This window comes from Ictalurus punctatus, chromosome 14 (assembly GCF_001660625.3).
Source record: "Ictalurus punctatus breed USDA103 chromosome 14, Coco_2.0, whole genome shotgun sequence".
NCBI classification, from domain to species: Eukaryota; Metazoa; Chordata; class Actinopteri; order Siluriformes; family Ictaluridae; genus Ictalurus; species Ictalurus punctatus.
In genome coordinates, this window is record NC_030429.2 from 11,050,086 (window position 1) to 11,069,246 (window position 19,161).

Sequence of the window (19,161 nt, forward strand, 5' to 3'; positions counted from 1 at the left end):
CTCACTCACTCACACTCTCTCTCTCTCTCTCTCTCTATCTCTCTCTCTCTCTCTCTCTCTATCTCTCTCACTCACTCACTCACTCTCTCTCTCTCTCTCTCTCTCTCTCTCTCTCTATCTCTCTCACTCACTCACTCACTCACTCACTCTCTCTCTCTCTCTCTCTCTCTCTCTATCTCTATCTCTCTCACTCACTCACTCACTCACTCTCTATCTCACTCACTCACTCACTCACTCACTCACTCACTCACTCTCTCTCTCTCTCACTCTCTCTCTCTCTCTCGCGCGCGTGCACGTGCAGTGTGAATGAGTAGCAGATTTAGAGCTGGAAACAAGGTTCTGTCTCTGTTTTATTGGAGGTCGCAGGATTCAATGTCTAACATTGTTTAAATCGAGCAGCTCTGAGTTTGAAATTACAAACTTAATTTCCTGTAAAGTCATGAATGTGTCATACATCACCGTCCTAATGATTATAACCATCGCTACTCTCAGTAGCTCCATTTCCACTATTAAGTTTTGGATTTGAGCTCCTCAGATCCAACCGTAAATGGCTGTGGTTTTCATCCTTTTTTTTTTCTTTTTTTTTTTAAAAAAAGGCAGTTATTTTTCATCATTTGCTGTTTCCTTCTTTGCTTGTTAATGGCCTAGATATTGCAAATACATGATCATTTAAATATGTTCAGAAGTGATTGCTTGCAATTTAAATGTACCTGACTTCTAGAATATGCAACAACAAAAAAAAGCCGATGTAGGCTGACTTGCTTTAAGATGGCTTCAAAGGTAAAATAGCTGTTATCCGCCACTTGTCCACTTGCCAAAATCACTTAAGGCTGTGCTATGGGCATATATTTCTCTCTCCAGCCAAAGTATTCCAGTTTGAGAAAGACATGTCCTCCCCCATGTCTTAAATTATTCGATTTGTGCTCTTCAGCCTCTTGGAGTTCAACATCAGGCTTATCTCAAGGAATTTCCCAGGCAATTTCGGTCAGTAGCGACTCCTGTTCTGTAGGCTAAGCGTTAATAGTGCTCCTGAGATATGTCTGCTTTAAACTGAGCGGAGGGCGAGTGAAAAGTATTCAGTTCCTCCATCGCTGGAATGTATTGATTACCCCAACAAGGAGGTGACCTGAGTGCCAGAGCAATTCTGAGGCCTGCTAACAGCTTGCAGTTCAACTGAGCAGCACAGAAAACACACAGTGCTAGCAGAAAGCTTGCAGCAAAGTGTGTGAGTGTGAATGTTTACTGTACAGATCTACATGCCCAATTCCGAAAAAGTTGGGACCGTATGGAAAACGCAAAAAAACAACAACAAAAGAGTCATTTGAAAATCCAGTTCACCCTGTACTATATTGAGAACACATTATTTCATGTTTTACTTTGTGAATTTAATTTATTTTTGAAAATACACACTCATTTCAAATCTGATGACTGCAAGACACTTCAGAAAAGTTGGGCCAGTCGACTGTTGACCTCTGTGTAACGTCACCTTTTCTTTTAATAACACTTATTAAGCGTTTGGACGCTGAGTGAAGACACCAGTTGGTTAAGTTTAGCAGCAGAATTTTCCCCCATTCATGCATTATGCATTTCTTCAGCTGCGCAACTGTACGGAGCCTTCATTGCCTTATTTTGCGCTTCATAATGCACCAGACATTCTCAATCTGAGACAGGTCAGGACTGCAGGCAGGCCATGCTAGCACCCACACTCTCTGCTTACCTAACCATGCGCTTGTAATCCGGGCAGAATGTGGTTTGGTGGTGTTCTGCTTTTTAATGGCAGCATATGTTGCTCCAAAATGTGTACATATCTTTCTGCATTAATGATGCCCTCGCAGATGTGCAAGTTGGGCATCGGCATGGGTAACACACCCCCGTACACAATGGCATGCACATGGGTAACACACCCCCATACCATGACAGACGCTGGCTTTTGGACCTGACGCTGATAACAGCGTGGATGGTCCTTTTCCTCTTTGGTCAGGAGCACACGATGGCTATTTTGTCCAAAAACTATTTGAAATGTTGAATCCTCGGACCACAAAACACGATTCCACTGTGCTACTGTCCATCTCAGATGAGACCGAGCCCAGAGAAGTCGGCGGTGCTTCTGGACAGTGCTGATGTATGGCTTCTTCCTTGTATACTAAAGTCTTAACTTGTATCTGTGGATGCAGCGGCGAATGGTGTTGACTGACAAAGCTTTACCAAAGTATTCCCGAGCCCATGTCAGGATATCCATAACAGACTCGTGATGGTTTTTAAGACAGTGACGTCTGAGGGATCGGAGATCACACGCACTCAGAAGTGGTTTCGGCCTTGATCGTCTATTGCCTCACCTGTTTCACATCACCTTCTTATTTCAACTTCGTCACATCGCCATTAGTCCTAAATTTCCCCTGTCCTGACTTTTTTGGAACGTGTTGCATGCATCGATTTCAAAATAAACATTTACCTTAAAAAAAAAAACAAAAAAAACTATGCAGTCGATTAGATAAAACATCAAATACCTCGTCTTTATACGTTTTTTTGTTTAAATACAAGTCAAAGTACATTTACAAATCACCGCTCTTTGTTTTTATTAGCATTTTCCATCCTTTCCCAACTTTTTCGGAATTGGGGCTGTGGGACAGTTTACAGAAGCACGGCAGGTGCCAAGCCCTCATGTTTTTTTATTTGTATGACCTTGAGATGTGCCATAAATGCAGGCAGCGCTTCATCTTTCTCCCCGAGTGTGTCTCAGGGGTGAGGTTATGTGGATTTTCAGACTTGGCATTTGCCTTGTGTTTCCAAAGTGGTGAAAATAAATAGAAAAACCGAAAGAGTAGACCTTGTAGATTGGGGGGGGAGGGAGAGGAATGCTTCCCAAACACATCCTCATTTGAAGCGCCTTTTCTCAGAATCCCTCATGATTGCCTTATAGGCGAACTGTTTCTGCATTTAAGAAATGCAGGTTGGAATAGTTAAGTATGAACCTCAGCAAACGTACCTTTTCCATGTGCCAGTAAAAGCTCAAGGGCATTTTCTTCACTATTAAGTGTCTATTGCAGCTTGTTCTCTCCACTGTCACCACTTTCCAGATTAGTAGCTGTCCATTCACACTGCTGAGGCTTCTGCTGTCTGCAGAAAAATGTTCACACTCAGTATGTGTTAATAAGTAGCATGACTATCAGTGTTACTGTGTCTATTGGTGAATGTACTAATGTATCCTCCATGCACTTCCTGCCGCTGTGAATGGTTGCACATGATGTGCAACTTCCCCAAATACAGCCCAAGATTCCTCTTTGCTTCAGTGGTTATGTGGATCCTACCTAGATACTGTCGATGTGTACCTACACGTTAATCTGGATAAAATTTGAAAATCTTTTTCTCTATGTTTTGGCCTTCCAGCTACATTGAGATGGCACTTCTGTCCAGTGAAAAGTGAGCTTTTCGGAAACGCTCTGCCGAATGGATAAATTCGAAAACGGCTTTTCCGTGTTGTAGTGTGAACCGAGAAATCCGTATTTCTCTTCTTACGTTTTTATGCACGCGCGGTATAAGGATGTAAGCGTTTCGAGACGTTTCGCGGTGAACGGGCGAAAACGGACGCTAAAGCATTTTTCAATTTTAAACGAAAATGATCTATCTGGATTAATGTGGACGTAGCCTAAGAACTGCTGCTGTAATCATAAATGCTGCCTTGTGCTCAGCCAAGAAACTCTTATTCACAACATGACCATCCATCTCATCCACAATATGAACATCCTTTCGACTCCTTTAATACTGTTTGACGTTACTCTACAACCGTATACTTTTCCGTCGATTTATAATCCCACTATCCGGTGTCACCCACGATCCTTTTCAGTTTGAACTCTCAAAGGTTCTTGCTCACGGGGAATCAGAGAGTTTTTCTCACCACTGTCGCTCTAACTTGCTCATTAGGAGTCTAAATCTATATTCAGATTTCTGTACAGCTGCTTCGTGACAATGTGTGTTGTTAGAAGTACTATATAAATATAATTTCACTGAAGAGAGATTAATGTATAGATGTGAAAGTCAGCATGAAACAGAAATCATAAAGCCTTTTCCTTCCTTAATTTGATGTATTTTTGATTGAAACAGGTTCTTCACGAAATTCTACCTATTCCTTCAGACTTTAATAATGAATTATCCTGAAAGGTTTGGGCATACCCGCAGGCAAAATGAAGTAATGCTGTTAAGTAGGAACTGATACCCTGTGAGAACTCGACACACTTTAAAGAAGGAACCAAACTTAGACATGAAAATCAGGACATTTTGAGCTTTTGGCAGAAAAGATAGAATAGATATCAGTTTTAGACTTCAGACAGCAGTGTGTTATCCACTGGAGGTCTCTACATGGTCTTTGTATAGCAGTTTGCACAGAAAATGCAAATGAAGTCTCATTTTGTTGCACATTACTAGTATGTATACATTTTAAGCATTGCATATAGTATAGAATGGTCAGCAATGAGGGTGGGTGGGTGGGTGAAAGAGAGAGATGGGGGAAGAAAGAGAGAGAGACTGTATGTGCATCTTGAGAACAGGATTTCTGATAGTTTCGTCATGTTAAGTTCACGCTCAAGGTCTCTCTGAACTGGAGGCCTGGAGGTCACCTTTCATTCCCATCAGAAATTTGGGTAGCGCTGGCATGCTATCTTGACATGCCAATTTTAGCAATGTCTTTGAGAATGTCATAATACTTCGTGTTTTATGTCTTTATCTCCGAGCCACAAGTCTGCCTGAGGCTATGCTTTCCGTAACCTGACAAGACCTCATATGACATTTAACTATAAGTACAACAATATGAGAGGTACAACGATTGTGATTGTATGATGGACGTTTGGTGATGTCTTATCATATCTCAAAGCCGGCGTTGTTTAGATGGCTTGTGGGATATTTAGAAGTACTATCAAGCTTTCAGCGTTGAGGAAGCTATTTTGCAGTTGCGGTTACTTTGCATTTGAAGTTACTCATGATTTTTAAAAAAAATCAAACCGACAAAAACGAATACCGAAGCACGCACAAACCAACCTTTTGATAAAGTAGCTAGCAACATTACAAGCCACTAAGAAAAAGCAGCTAACAACGCAAGCTTTTTTTTTTTTTTAACTGAACCATAACATTCAGATTTTGCTTTCAAATTTGTAAACTACTTTCAGTATGAAGTATTATTATTATTATTATTATTATTATACATTACTTCACTGTAAAACAACATCCTCAAATATTTACTTAATTGCTGGAAATATCTAGCTAGCTAATTAGCTTTAATGGGCATGCAGTAATCTATATAACATTGAATTAATGTGAGGTCATATGCTACAGAATGAATATTAATGCTTATTTCATACTGGCTGATGCTTGCTATTAAGCGAAGTACCTGTCATGTTCAACAGTCACCCATTTTGATAATTCGCTGCTTCATCACATTAACTGAACAGGACATACTCTACATCTAATGCTGTCACCCCGGTCACTCTCTGAACCAGCTAACAACAACAATAACCAAAATAAAAATAACAAGCTCCCCATCATTATGTGTCCTTAAATTGGTGTGTTGACATTTCCAGTTTGCATCGGTTACAAAAAAATGTATATCTATTGTTGTGTGAATCTTTCTTACACGTGTTCTACACTAGTTAGAAGTGTTGGACTTTGTTCCAGACAGATACAGTAGTTTACACATTGTGATTTGTTTGATTCAAAAATAATGTAGTAGTAGTTATGTAAATAGTGGTGAAATAATGTTATTTTGAAAACAGCTCAGCTACTGCATTTCTGCTAAAAATGTTGTTATGCTAGTAGCATTGCTGTTTGTACCTGGCTACTCTCCAACACGGCAAGCTTTACACTTACATGTAGCGGTCTAATTTATTATTTATAATTATATCATTTATTATATCCTGTAACATATCTGCTCTCGATGGATATTGAATGCAACCTGCCACATTACCATCTAACAGGAATCTCCTTTTTAGTCAAGAGTGTCAGGGAATTTTATCTAAAAGTTATTTCACCCTTCCAAACTCTTCGGACTAACAGGCAAGGTTGGTAAAATCTTGGCTTATGGGTATATGTATATATATATATATATATATATATATGTGTATATGTATATATGTGTGTGTGTGTGTGTGTGTGTGTGTGTATGGACACTTGCTTCATACCAGAACCATGTTTAATTTGCCTCACAGATATGTAATATTGGATCATTTTCCTCAGTAAATAAATGGCCAAGTATATTATTTTTGTCTCATTTGTTTTATTGGGTTCTCTTTGTCTACTTTTAGGACTTGTGTGAAAATCTGAGGATGTTTTAGGTCATATTTATGCAGAAATATCGACAAATCTAAAGACTTTCACGCATCACTGTAAATATCAGGACATGAAAGCTGAAATTCTGATCTGTCGTCTCATATTCATCTGTATACTATATAGAGAAAACAATGCTGTTCCATTGCATTCGGGGGGGGGAGGGGATTGTATCAGAATTTTACTCTATTAAAATTCATGCTGTGTCCACTCTACAAGTTGTGCGTGCTATATTAAAACAGTATGCTACCTTTTCCCTCTGGAAAACGTACATTTATTAGTGTTTAAAGGCCTCAGTTTTTGCCCTCCTCTAGTCTCCGAAATTCTGTTAAGGGAACTCCTTCCAAGCACCGGTGAATCCAAGTCAAAGACTTGCACAGAACATTCTTAACTGACCTTTTTTTTTAGGTTAATGATCACGACACAGTGATGATAACTGAGGTGATTCTACGAGGCAAATTATCTCGCTGTTCTCGCTGTCAAATAACCAATTTGGATTAGTGTCAGGCTCTCGCACTGGCTCGACCTTGGCTTCGAGCAGCCCTGTGATCTTTCCAGGGTTATTCCTCCATTGCAAACGAGCTACACGTTCTTCTCTATTACCCCATGCACCTTTTTTTTTTTTTTTTTTTTTTTTTTTAACGTTATAGGTAATTATCAGACGGCTAAACTCTGTGACCTGTGAGAGACAAATAGAGTACAATGAGGGGCGCTAAAGTAACCTTCCTGCATTTTAACGATTTGTCTTGCTTGATTAGCTTTCTCAATGCTAAACTTCAGAGCTGGGATCAAATCCAGTCTCCCAATAGCGCTGCAGGATGAGGACTTAGCAGACCTGCGGTAATAACTTGGTAATGAAGCTGTATGGAAATTGGATGGACGCATGCACACAGATGTGTGGAGGTAATTAACACTGGTCTATTCATAAGAGAAGGGAGCACAGGGAGCCGGCTTGCTGGAATTTGAAGCAAGTGGGTCAATACTGCAAGATGGAGTGGTGAGGAGTTCGGCAGCAGTGGGCAAACTTCGTCTTAATGAGTGGAGCAAAGGGAATGTGCTAATTTACAGCAGGTCTACTTGAGCAGAGAAAAGAGATATCACTCTTAAAGTTTACTGTCTACGGCTCAGAAAATGTCTGAACTCCTCCAGAAGTACCATATTGAAAAGCTGGCCTTTTATGTGCCTGGATATTCTCCCTGGCCTTGCCGCTGGTCCTGCTTGGCCTCGTTTAGCACTGCTAGGCACTCCTGGCACAGGGATGAAGAAGCTTTGGAGCTACGCCATTTCACTGAGCCTCTGTCAAGATGGAGGCTGTTGCAGTGCCTCTAGATCACTGATCCACAGTTTTCTCACCCACAGGCCAATGAAAGATGCCAGGTGAATGACTTGGCTTCAGCATCGCAGGGCTTCAGTTAATGTTGTTTATCATATTGATAGTTTTTTTTTTTTTTTTTTTTAAAGCATCAGATGAACAGCAATTAGTCATAACTGTGCTCTGGGGTGAAATGCTTTGGATTAAATTGAATATTCTGCATGCTGAAGCAAATGCACTGGAACTGCCTCAAAACCCTTCACCCCAGTACTTTCTATCCTGCATTGGACACAGTTTGTAAATCAGAGTTCCACTATTTAGGAATCATTTTCCATGATTTTTATTTTGAAATGACTCACGTCTGCCAACATGTTCAACATTAAAAGAAGCCTCACGACTCCTAAGGATGCCCCGTCGACTGACTGAAACCAGACACACTCACACAAACCATTCTTCAACCAGGTTAATACATGTGAAGTACACAGACGGACCATTACTCACAGTTACGAACCAACGGTGAGCTTAAAATGATGGTTAAATGTAAATAATTTAGCCAACACCAAAGCACCAAGCAGAAATTTCGAAATGATGAAGGTATACAAGCACTTTAAGCCTTGAAAAAAAAAATGTCAAATCTGCTCAGAATTCCAACTATGTTAGCATGCTGTCTGTGCCTTTTTCCAAACAGATTTTCATCACGAACCTATTGGTAAAATAAAGATAAAACAATCGAGGAATAAAGCATGATTTGGTGCTCTAGGCAAATAAACAGCAAATGGGGTGATGTTACCACTCAGGAATAATTATTTTTCTTATTATTCTATGTCCTGGAGTGTACAAACATGCAAACACAATTCTTTTTACAGAACAAATGTTATCCATTTATGTTAAATGGAATCTAAAACAAGTTAGTCCTGGCTATGTACATCATGACTATAAACAGTCCCTCGCCAGCATTCATATAACTAAAAAAAAGTGCTGGCACTGGAGGCTCATTCCGTAAATGTTGAATAAGCATTTCCTTAGAATATTCCACCATATCAAAGATCTGATTTTTTTTTGGTTAAATATAATTTATTCATTATTAAGCTATAGATGTACAAGTCCCTGTGAATTAGCAGTTACTATAGAAACGACAGAGTATTCGAACAAGTGCTTTAATATAAACCTGTGATTTGACTTAAAGCTGGCACAATTTGATAATTCAACAGTACTGTGCTGTAAATTAAATGTATACAATTTGTTTACATTACATTTGTTTTTGCTGTAGACTGAAGACATTTGGGTTTGAGATCAAAAGATGAATATGAGAAGAGAGGTTAGAATTTCATTCTGGTATTTATACTGTGTGTAAATATGTTAAATGATCTAGAACGTACCACATTTAGTATCAGACCACCCAATTTGTAGGTGAGCAAAAATATTGGAACATGTGACTGACAGGTATTTCTGGTTACCCAGGTGTGTCTTGTTAGACTGAATGTTTAAACAAACGGGGGGAAAAAATGAGCTCTGAACTCTTGGTTTTAGCCTTCGGTTTCACCTGTGAAGACGGCATTTGTTGTTAAAAAGGATAACCCCACATGAAGATCAGAGAGCTGTCTATGGGAGAAAAGAGGGAAAATCGATCAGAGGCATTGCACAAATATTGGGCCTAGCCAATACAACAATTTAGAATGTCCTGAAAAAGAAAGAAACCACTAAATGTACTGGTGTCTTTGGTGTATAGCACAAACAAGTGAATTGGCCTTGCCATTCTAGTAGTTTTGGAGGGGACTGTACCACACTGCGTGACAGGATCTAGATAGTTTAATGCATATGTGTTCAGTGTCATCTAAATAAATAATACACTAATGTATAGTGTATAGCACTCGCAAAGGCTTAATGGAGCCAGGACTGCACTAATATTTTCCACAATGTTTCAATTTCTCATTTCTCTAGGTATCATTACTAGAAAACTGTATATATACAGTATATAGAGACCTTCCCATCTCATTCATCAGCAGCTGTATATTTGTTGTCTGATGCACAGCCATGACACAAGATGGTCTCCACTGAAAAGCAATGATTAGGCAACTTCCTGACTGTATATGTGTGTGAGATTATTTGTGGAGAGATGATGCGAGGCAGGGTCAGAAGGGTAGAGAAAATATCTCTCTTTCCATCATGTGATCGCATGTGACAGCTGTGCATGCCAGAGCCATTCCCAAGACACTGATGTGAATCAGAGATGAATACCGATCATACAACAGGCACAGTCTCTGGCTCGGTCTTAGCTTCTGAAACTCTTTGTTGCTTGAGATTTGGAGATTTTTTTTGGCTTCCCTGCTGGCTCGGCTGGATATGTCAAAACCACTTGCCATATTTATCCACAAGCAGAATGCAGTCAAACTGTGTACACTTTAGTGTTGGCCATACATGGGAACAGTGCTTACATGTGCAGCTGTGTGCAGGTTGGAGACAAATCAATGTGGCACAGCAGGGTCTATAGTGTGTAAAAAATAGACGTGTCTGAATAGGACATTCTATCGCATTTCTTTTAGTTTTTGCTGAAATAATATTCTATTATATCAGCATGGGCAGACTGCTCACAGACTGTGATCACGTTTGTGGGTAAAGTGGTTAAAGGATTTGCAGATGGGAGGCAGATTTCAGAGTGGCATCGTTGTACCAGTTAGTGAACTTAATCATGTATCGAGAGGGATAAGCAAAGATCCATCACCTTTCAGCTCTTTAAAAAAACAAAAAAAATTTGGAGTTGTACAACATATCGTTTATTCATAACTCTTATACCCCAATACTGGTTGGATTTTCTGAACCTGGTCAAAAAATGATTGATTCATGATTGTTTCTTTGGTACCTCGGCATAAACTGTCGGATCTGATTGGTCAGAAGGTGTGGAATTGTATATACAGTTTATATACTTCATACATAATATAAACCTAGCAATAAATTCAGTCTAAAAAAAAAACATATTGTTTAACAAAGACAAACTTATAATCATTGGCATGGTGAAGCTTTCAGTTAGTAGACGTTTATTATGGAAGGAGTCTCGGGTGTTCGCAAATTGTGACGGTCACTAAGTCACTAAGGGGGGTGGGGGGGTGGGGGTGGTTTTGTAACATGACAAGCTGTGATTTTTATTTATTTATTTATTTATTCCTAATTTTAATTATGATTAACTTGAAGAGGGAGAAAATGAGAGGCTGGTAAGGGAACAACTATTTACAACACAACTGCTATAAAAATAAGTGATAATACAAATGTCACTCGTTAATAAATTAAAAATACTGACTGTTGGCCAATAGCTGCGGTATAAGAGGAATAAAACACTTCAAACCATGTGGTTAAATGAAAATAATCCACGTACCATAAATCATGGGTGGGTGTTAAACAAAGTAAACCAGATAACTGTTAACATTGTGAAGCTTTCTCTATGGACACATTTATTTGAATGGTCTCCAGTGTCAGGGCTTTGTAACTATTAGAGGTAAAGCTGCAAGTTTAAGTTTTCTTTCCTTGAGAAAGTCTTCATGTCAGACAACCTTGCATTTTCAGGATTATCAGTATTGAATCTGTATTTTTAACTGTTTATAACTGTTATAATAGGCGATAACAGGAACTAACTTGTGTCATGGATATTCCACAGCATTAAATATAGCTGTAAATGGATAATCATTGTGGTATGAGTGGAATAAAACACTATGAATTGGGGTGTTTTAGGAACTTTGGGGTGGTTACAGCCTTCCGCATCAATGGCGATTTGTCTATAACAGCACGCTCCTTTTTGTTTTATTCCTGGCCTTTCCATTAATGCAAAAATGAGCATTCTAATATGATATTTTTGAGACATATGTTCTGCGAGCATATATAATTCTTGATTAGAATTTAATTAGGGACTATATTAACATTTATATAGAAATGGATGAAGGATTTTGGTGGGTTAATTTCATCAGACTGGGAGACTAAGGGCTAGCTACATATGTTTTGTAGGTGCTGGGCCATGTCAAGAAGCATTTGGGAAGTGTCCCAAAACCCAAAGCAGTAACCGTTCAATTTGATATTCGCCTATGTGAAACTCAGGAGCCACCAGCCTGTACCATCCGGCTCTTCCCTCCTGCTTATAAAGCCATATGCAACCATGTTGAAGCACTAAGTTTGGATCTGCATCTGTCTGGATCTATCCACATCTCTTAAGTGTTGTAAAAAGCGCATCACTCAGGCGCCATCATGGCCTTTATAAACGATCACTCTCAGTTTTTTAGAGAAAGTCTGTAACATTTGACTACTTGTGGATGTTACAGAGTGACGTGACAGTTAAACAGCTTGCTGTGTTATTCACTCTTGACTTGCGTCTGCTCCTTTTGAAAAAAAAAAAAAAAAGTTTGCATTGTCGAACTTCTGAACAAAAGGTATTTCTCTCTCTCTATCTCTCTCTCTCGCTCTCGGAAAACTCTTGTGTAACTTTTCATGATGTTTGGTGATGTAACCCTTGGTTCATGCTGAGGGAAAACTCTATTGTAAGATTCACTATACCACTTTTATCCACATGTAATAAAACCAGTGACACATCCATTACAAAGCACTTAATTGGTTATGGATCTGTGTCTTTTTCTCCTCTTTGCTGCAGGTGGAACGAGAAATCGCTATTCTGAAGCTCATAGAACACCCACACGTTTTAAAGTTGCACGACGTCTACGAAAACAAGAAATATTTGTAAGTATTGCATTTTGCTCGATGTAAAAAAAATAAAAATAATTCCATGTAGTCACAGTGCTGGAGTGTGGAAGTCACTCGTAGGACTGGATGACTCAGCTGCTCTATTTAAAGTACCATTTAATCATTTCAAAAATGCAAACAAACCTGAATCTATGTGTGTTCTTTCACAGCAGTCTGAAATCCACTAATGAAATCCACACAGGTGATTGGCCATGTAAACATCACAAAACAGCCAAACATCTGGCTGAAAACTTCAACCGCAAACATTTACACACGGACACGGGTGTTTTCTTTATAAATTACCTGGACCGGATCAATAGAAAAGATCTCTTTTGCCCTTTCTGTTGGTTTATCTCTTAAAAACAATGTCCTAAAGCTGACCTTGTGGATCTGAAACATCCGGGATAAGACGAGCAAAGCGAACCGTGTGTATGTGTTTACACTGTGATAACGCTCAGACTGCCCTGAAAACAAGACCAACATGTTTTGTTTGATTTCATTTGCCTTCCCAAATCATGCTATGAATGCTAAAAAGGATTTCTCTTCAAATCACATCTCTGATCGTTTTTTGTGCAGACATGACAGGTAATTGCACAAACAAATCCCGCTTCAAATGATTTGGAACAATCAAATAACATGATGGTATGACAGATAATCTTCTTAGAAATAACACCCAGCCCTGTTCGGCATGTGTGCGCATGCATGCGTGTGTGTGTGTGGGTGTATGTGTGTGTGTGTGTGTGTGTGTGAGCTAGCCTTGAGGCATTGGCTGAAATGGCAAGGGATTATTGTACTTCTCCATTCAAACAATGCAAGCAATTAAAATAAGCATTTCCTCTGTGTATCCTCTTTATTTAATGTCACTTTAAGCTCTTGATGCTCTGTGCTGTGCACTCTCAGTAAGTCAGAGTGCATTACCTCTGTTAACCTCTAATGGCTTAGAGGAGTCATTAAACCCAGCGAAGGAAACCAGTTGAGACAATATTGTATTAGAGTGACAGAAAGCTCGGGACGGCCCACCGGCAGAACCTATAAAACCGCTTAAGACGTTTATGGCGGCTGTGTGAGTTACAGATCAGTGGGAATTTCTGGGTAGAGAGACACAAAGGCCAGAGGATAATGATGAGATCAGAGGGCAACTTTAAACTCCAAAGATTCAATTTCCCAGTGCAGATAGGAAGGGGAACTGAGGAATGAGTTCAGTTGGTGGCGATGTACTGAGCTTCTCTGGCCACACACTTGTCTAGCCTTCCTGCCATCAGGAATGAGTGATATTCACTCCCTCCACTGCCTCTTTCTCTGGCTGGAAAGCTACGTTCACACTGTTTACACTGCGTTTTTTGTGGGCAAAACTTACACACTATAAAATAATTCTTTGGCTGTGATTTGAGATTGGCGTTCTTAAATGGCATAATGTGGCATGCTCACCCACATCAGATTTAGTGCCATTGTGATCAAAGACAGCCGACATCAAAGCTCCGGCAGTGTCGGAAATCTTATTGAGATGGCACACAAAAAATGGCGGATCATACGGAGGAAGAATAAGAGAATAAGTCCGATCCCATCCTGTAACAATTGGAAAAGATTGGAATTGGACTTGGATAAGATTTTTTTCTTTCTTTGTATGTATTTGTATTGAAAAAAACAAGATTAGATGGGCATGGATATCGACTGATAGTCAAGGTTTCAATATTGGTATCATGTCGTCTATAATGTTTTATGAAAATGTTCTAGTGTGACCGCTACTACGATGCTCGTCTAAAAGCCACCGATAGGACGCCAAACTCGCAAGACAGTTATAGATACGATAGGGGCAATGGCGAAATGTAAGTGAAACATGTTAATAGATATGTTATTAGATAACCTGTTAAACATGTTTTTAGATAGATAGATAGATAGATAGATAGATAGATAGATAGATAATAGATGGCCTCAGGTGGTAGAGCAGGTTCTCCACTAATCGTAGGGTTGGCGGTTCGATTTCCGGCCCACGTGACTCCACATACGAAGTGTCCTTGGGCATGACACTGAACCCCAAGTTGCTTCCGATGGCAAGTTAGCGCCTCGCATGGCAACTCTGCTACCATTGGTGTGTGAGTGTTTGTGAATGAGACACAGTGTAAAGTGCTTTACCACTAAGGTTAAAAAAGCGCTATATAAGTGCAGACCATTTACCATATTACCTCAAGCTCACTTTGAAAAGTCTTTCTGTTTATGCGATCCTGCAGGTTTATCGTCAGAGGATCTTTATTGTGACATGGAGAACATGGTATCAGACTGTCTGTTATAGAATTTGCTCAAGATTTTATTGGGATCATCTCGTACAGTGTGACGAGTAATAATCTTACAATCCAGCTGAAATCCAGCTTAACGCACTCTCGCATGCGGCTGTAGAACAGAAAGCTGCCGATCTTAACTGTTTTCTCAACGCAGAAAGTCCACTGAGAAACTGTCAGAACTGAGAAACTTCATTTTATCTTACCTTTACTAGAAGCAAACCCAAATCCACTGAATCTTTCATCCCGGTACCTCCCACTGCTAATTCCCTCTGCTCCCCACTGTTGATTTCATTTCTTCCATTTATCTTGTAGTCATGAGGCTCCTAGAGAGGACATTATCTGATCTGATGAAAGACGTGACACTTTCTGCGTCCCTGCAGAAATGAACGAGTCTTCTTGTAGTTTTGTTTCTCAGGTTCATCCAAAGACGTGACAGTTCTACTGTTGTATGCTTCAGGGAGTCATTCTGCTCCCTGTCTGCTTGCTTAAGTCAATATCAGAGGTGCTCAATTCCAGTTCTCAACAAGTGGCTGATAATATCTTCCAGGAAAAAGAAAAATATTTCACTCTGTCTGTCTGTCTGTCTGTCAGTCTGTCAGTCTGTGATTGTCTGTCTGTCTGTCTGTCTGTCAGTCTGTGTCTGTGTGCCTGTCTGTCTGTCTGTCAGTCGGTGTCTGTGTGCCTGTCTGTCTGTCTGTCAGTCTGCTTTTGTGTGTTTTTCTATCTGTCTGGCTGTCTGTGTGATTATCTGCCTGTCTGCCTGTCTGTCTGTCTGCCTGGTTGTCTCTGTGTTTGTGTGTCTGTCTCTCTGTCTGTGTGAATGTCTGTCTGTGTTTCAGTGATTGTCCGTCTTTCTGTCTGTCTGTGTTTGTGTGCCTGTCTGTCTGTGTGATTTATCTGTCTGTCTGCCTGGTTGTCTGTCTGTGTGTGTCTATGTATTTATCTATCAGGCAGTGAGTCAGTCTGTCTGTCTATACCTGAGTGGTTGTCTGTCTGTCTGTTTGTGTGTGTGTCTCTCTGGGGTTTCTGTGTCTGTGTCTCTATCTGTATACAGTATGTGTCTGTGTCTTTCTATCCATGTATTTGTCAATGTCTTTGTCATTGCCCTTGTGTCTCTGTCTGTCTGACCATTTGTCTGTTCGCCTGTCTATCTGTCTGGGTCTGTTTGTAAAACGTTTCTATGTCTGTCTCCTTTCCCTTCTTAATGATCTTTCTCATGATCTCTCTCTCTCTCTCTCTCTCTCTCTGCCTCTCATCACTCTGTAGGTATTTGGTTCTAGAGCACGTGTCTGGAGGAGAACTGTTTGACTACCTGGTGAAGAAGGGGAGATTAACACCCAAAGAGGCACGCAAATTCTTCAGACAGATCATCTCTGCTCTGGATTTCTGCCACAGTCACTCCATATGGTGAGTGTAGTCCCATCCTGTCCTCGATCTGATGTCTTCACTAGAACTGTACATGTCTTGTACATGTCTAGTGACGTCTTCAGTAAGCGCAGAGACGTATTTCATTTTAGGAAAGGAAAATTAAGGGAAGGTCGTTAATATTTTGCGATTGGGATTGTTTTTATTGTATATTATCTGTTAACCTGACTGACAGGTTGAATAGGATGAAAATCCTTCATTATATAGCGTGGTCTCAGACTTTTGGACCCCACTGTATATATATACGTACGCCTAAATCGGAAGAGACTAAACTGATTAAGCAGATCCAAAGGAACTGAATCTTCACTCACCTGTTTTATGCACACACACACACACACACACACACACACACACACACACACACACACAAAAATAAGGTTTCTTTCACATATTTCAAAAGGTTTAGATTTTTTGTGAGGGCACGGACTGGTGTCCAGCTAAAATTTTTGAAGCAGAGTGATGCAGGACACAAATTCTCTTTCCTGCCCTCTGCTCAGTCAGGACTCTTTCACAGCAGATACCTCACGGCTGTGTCACGACCCTCCATTCAGTTTACACCACACGCCTACTGCATACCTTACCCACACAAATCAGCTTTCATTTTTAGTAAGAAACCAAATACGCCCCCCAAAATAACATGTGAGCTAGGGGCAGGCAAGGTTGGGCTGACTATAATGGCATGAGATAGTAGTAAATAAGGAAATAAACAGCATCTTTCTTTTGGTTATCCGTGGGTATCTTTACCATACAGACCTTTTTCCATGAAACTACAGGTTGCACATTCGTGACATCTATGTAGAATATGATTTTTAAGTTAATAGCATGTAGGAAGTAGTTGTGTGATTTCAGTGGAGTGTGTGCTTCTGTAGCATGCACTAGTGGGGAAAGAAATAGATGGGAAGTGCAAATCAAGGGCAGTGCGATATATTCAGGTTTGTTTTAGTATAAAAATTTGATTATCCATCCATTTTCTGTACCACTTATTCTACACAGATTCACGGGGAACCTGGAGCCTATCCCAGGGGACTCGGGGGGACAAGGCAGGGGACACCCTGGACGGGGTGTGAAATCAGTGCAGGGCACAATCTCACACACACACGCACTACGAACAATTTGGAAATGCCAATCAGCCTAGGGTTACTTGTCTTTGGGTTGGGGGTGGAAACCCCCGGAAGCATGGGAAGAACATGCAAACTCTGAAGACAGGGCAGAGGCAGGAATCGAACGTCCAACCGCGGAGGTGCGAGGAAAACGTACTAACCACTAAGCCAAAGTACAGTCACGAGTCTCTCCATGCCTGCTCCTGTTCTCGCTCCCTCAGGACCTGGCTTGAGTTCATGTGGGACTCAGACTTCATTAGAACTCAATGTCCTGCCCTTAGTCTCATGCAGAGAAATTCACTTTCCTGCAACTTTCAGCTCTGTTGTATAAGACAGACATTTTGGGAAAACTCTTTTATAATTGTATTTCACTGTTTAGTTTGATCTCATCAACTGTCAATCTTAAACTAGCCATAAACATTCCGGGGGAAAAAAAAAGATGTGTATCGTCTGAACATTTTCACTCTTTTAGCTCATTTTAAAATGTCTAGTAGTAATAAGTAGAGACTAGGGATGAGGAATGGAATACAAATATGAATGCAGTGATACATTTTTTTTTTTTTTTTTTAATAGAACGATCAGATAATGTGCCCTAAACAAAAAAAAAAGGTGAATACAATTGCAGATTAGAATAGGAAGCACACTATTCGGGGTTTTTTCAGACGGTTTCACATAGAACCTGGTTGAGACCAGAGGTATGCATCAGGACGCAACAAAAAGGAGTCATGGTAGCTTAGTCGTTTGCACGTTTGCCTCGTACCTCCAGGGTTGGGGGTTCGATTCCCGTCTCCGCCCTGTGTGCGCAGAGTTTGCATGTTCTCACCGTGTATTTCTACCTTTTGAGGGTTTTTTTTCCCTACAGTGTTTTCATCGGGTATAGTTTGTAGGGTTCATTATAAACCATAAGACACACCCACTTTGGGTTTAAATCCTAAGGAGAACTGATGAATCCTCAGGTGAGTGTTGAAACAACATTATAATGCAAGTTAAGTAACTGTTACTATACAAAGTATATAAGGGTTTCCTCTGTCTCTAGGACTAGCAGGAGGCACACTGATGGAAAGTCAGTGTTAACACTCCCCATCTGCGCTCCTTGCTAATGCATTCATACCCAGGGGCTTTCAATTACAATGCCATCAAGATATCCATAAGCTTTATTTTTATGAAGTGAGCCAAGGCGCTGTGTTTCCTCAGTCTCTGGACTGTCTGTGCATTATGTGTTTGCTGATCTTTCTGTGTGCTTTCCTGCTGTGACATCTGGGTAGAAGAGGCTACCTTCCTCTCTTTATAGTACTGCTAGGTGTGAAAGGCTTCCAGCATTTCTAATTCACACACTGCCAAGTCTATGATATAAAATAGTAAAAAAAACCCAGATCAATATGTTCAAGACCTCTGTTTGGAAGCTGATGGGCAATGAAAGGAAAGCCTGGAAGAACATGTTAGACATTTTAAAGCAGGAATGTAGTGTGGTACATTGACTGTAGTGTGGTAAGGCGTAATTCAAGGATCATGGTGGATATGAAGCAGTAAACATGCAAAAGCAAACAAAACAAAATAGTTATAAAGTAACGAAAGCTCGAGAGAAAATTTTCCTACATTTAACTACCTTCTCATATTGTACATCTCATGTTGTTTCTCCCTTCGATTCCCCATAATGAGGTTTTACGCACCCCACCATCTCCTCATCCCTGAAACTGCTCCTAAAAATGGCTCCTCGGATTGTTAAGGGTTTTAGCTTCCTAATGGGTTTTTTTTTTTTAAGGGAAACACTCTGTGTACTGTTTTGCGTGCAACCTTTCAAGACTCCCCCGGAGGGACAAACTACAGAACATTTCTAAGAGTGTACTCATTCATGTCTTTTCATCAGGAGGCCTGTGTGTAGTATAAAGCAGAACCTCTAGCCCAAGTTCTCAGAGTTTCCTTTTCTTAACAGTTCCCTAATCACTCCCTGTACCACTATCAACTGCAGGCACACTCTTATTGCTTGTCCTTTTTATAGATCGTCATTATGGAC

General features: G+C 40.2%; 1 protein-coding gene across 3 annotated transcripts in view; it reads left to right on the forward strand.

The window, feature by feature from the left end:
* Positions 1-19,161, forward strand: part of brsk2a (BR serine/threonine kinase 2a) — a 237,398-nt gene that overhangs the window by 151,157 nt on the left and 67,080 nt on the right. For all 3 annotated transcript variants that reach the window (XR_006983679.2, XM_017485650.3, XM_017485653.3), the window contains exons 3-4: positions 12,255-12,340; positions 15,889-16,029. Coding sequence is in view for 2 of the 3 variants with exons in the window: in XM_017485650.3 (XP_017341139.1) it covers positions 12,255-12,340; positions 15,889-16,029 (227 nt within the window). In the remaining variant the exon portion in view is untranslated. The remainder of the gene's footprint in view (positions 1-12,254; positions 12,341-15,888; positions 16,030-19,161) is intronic.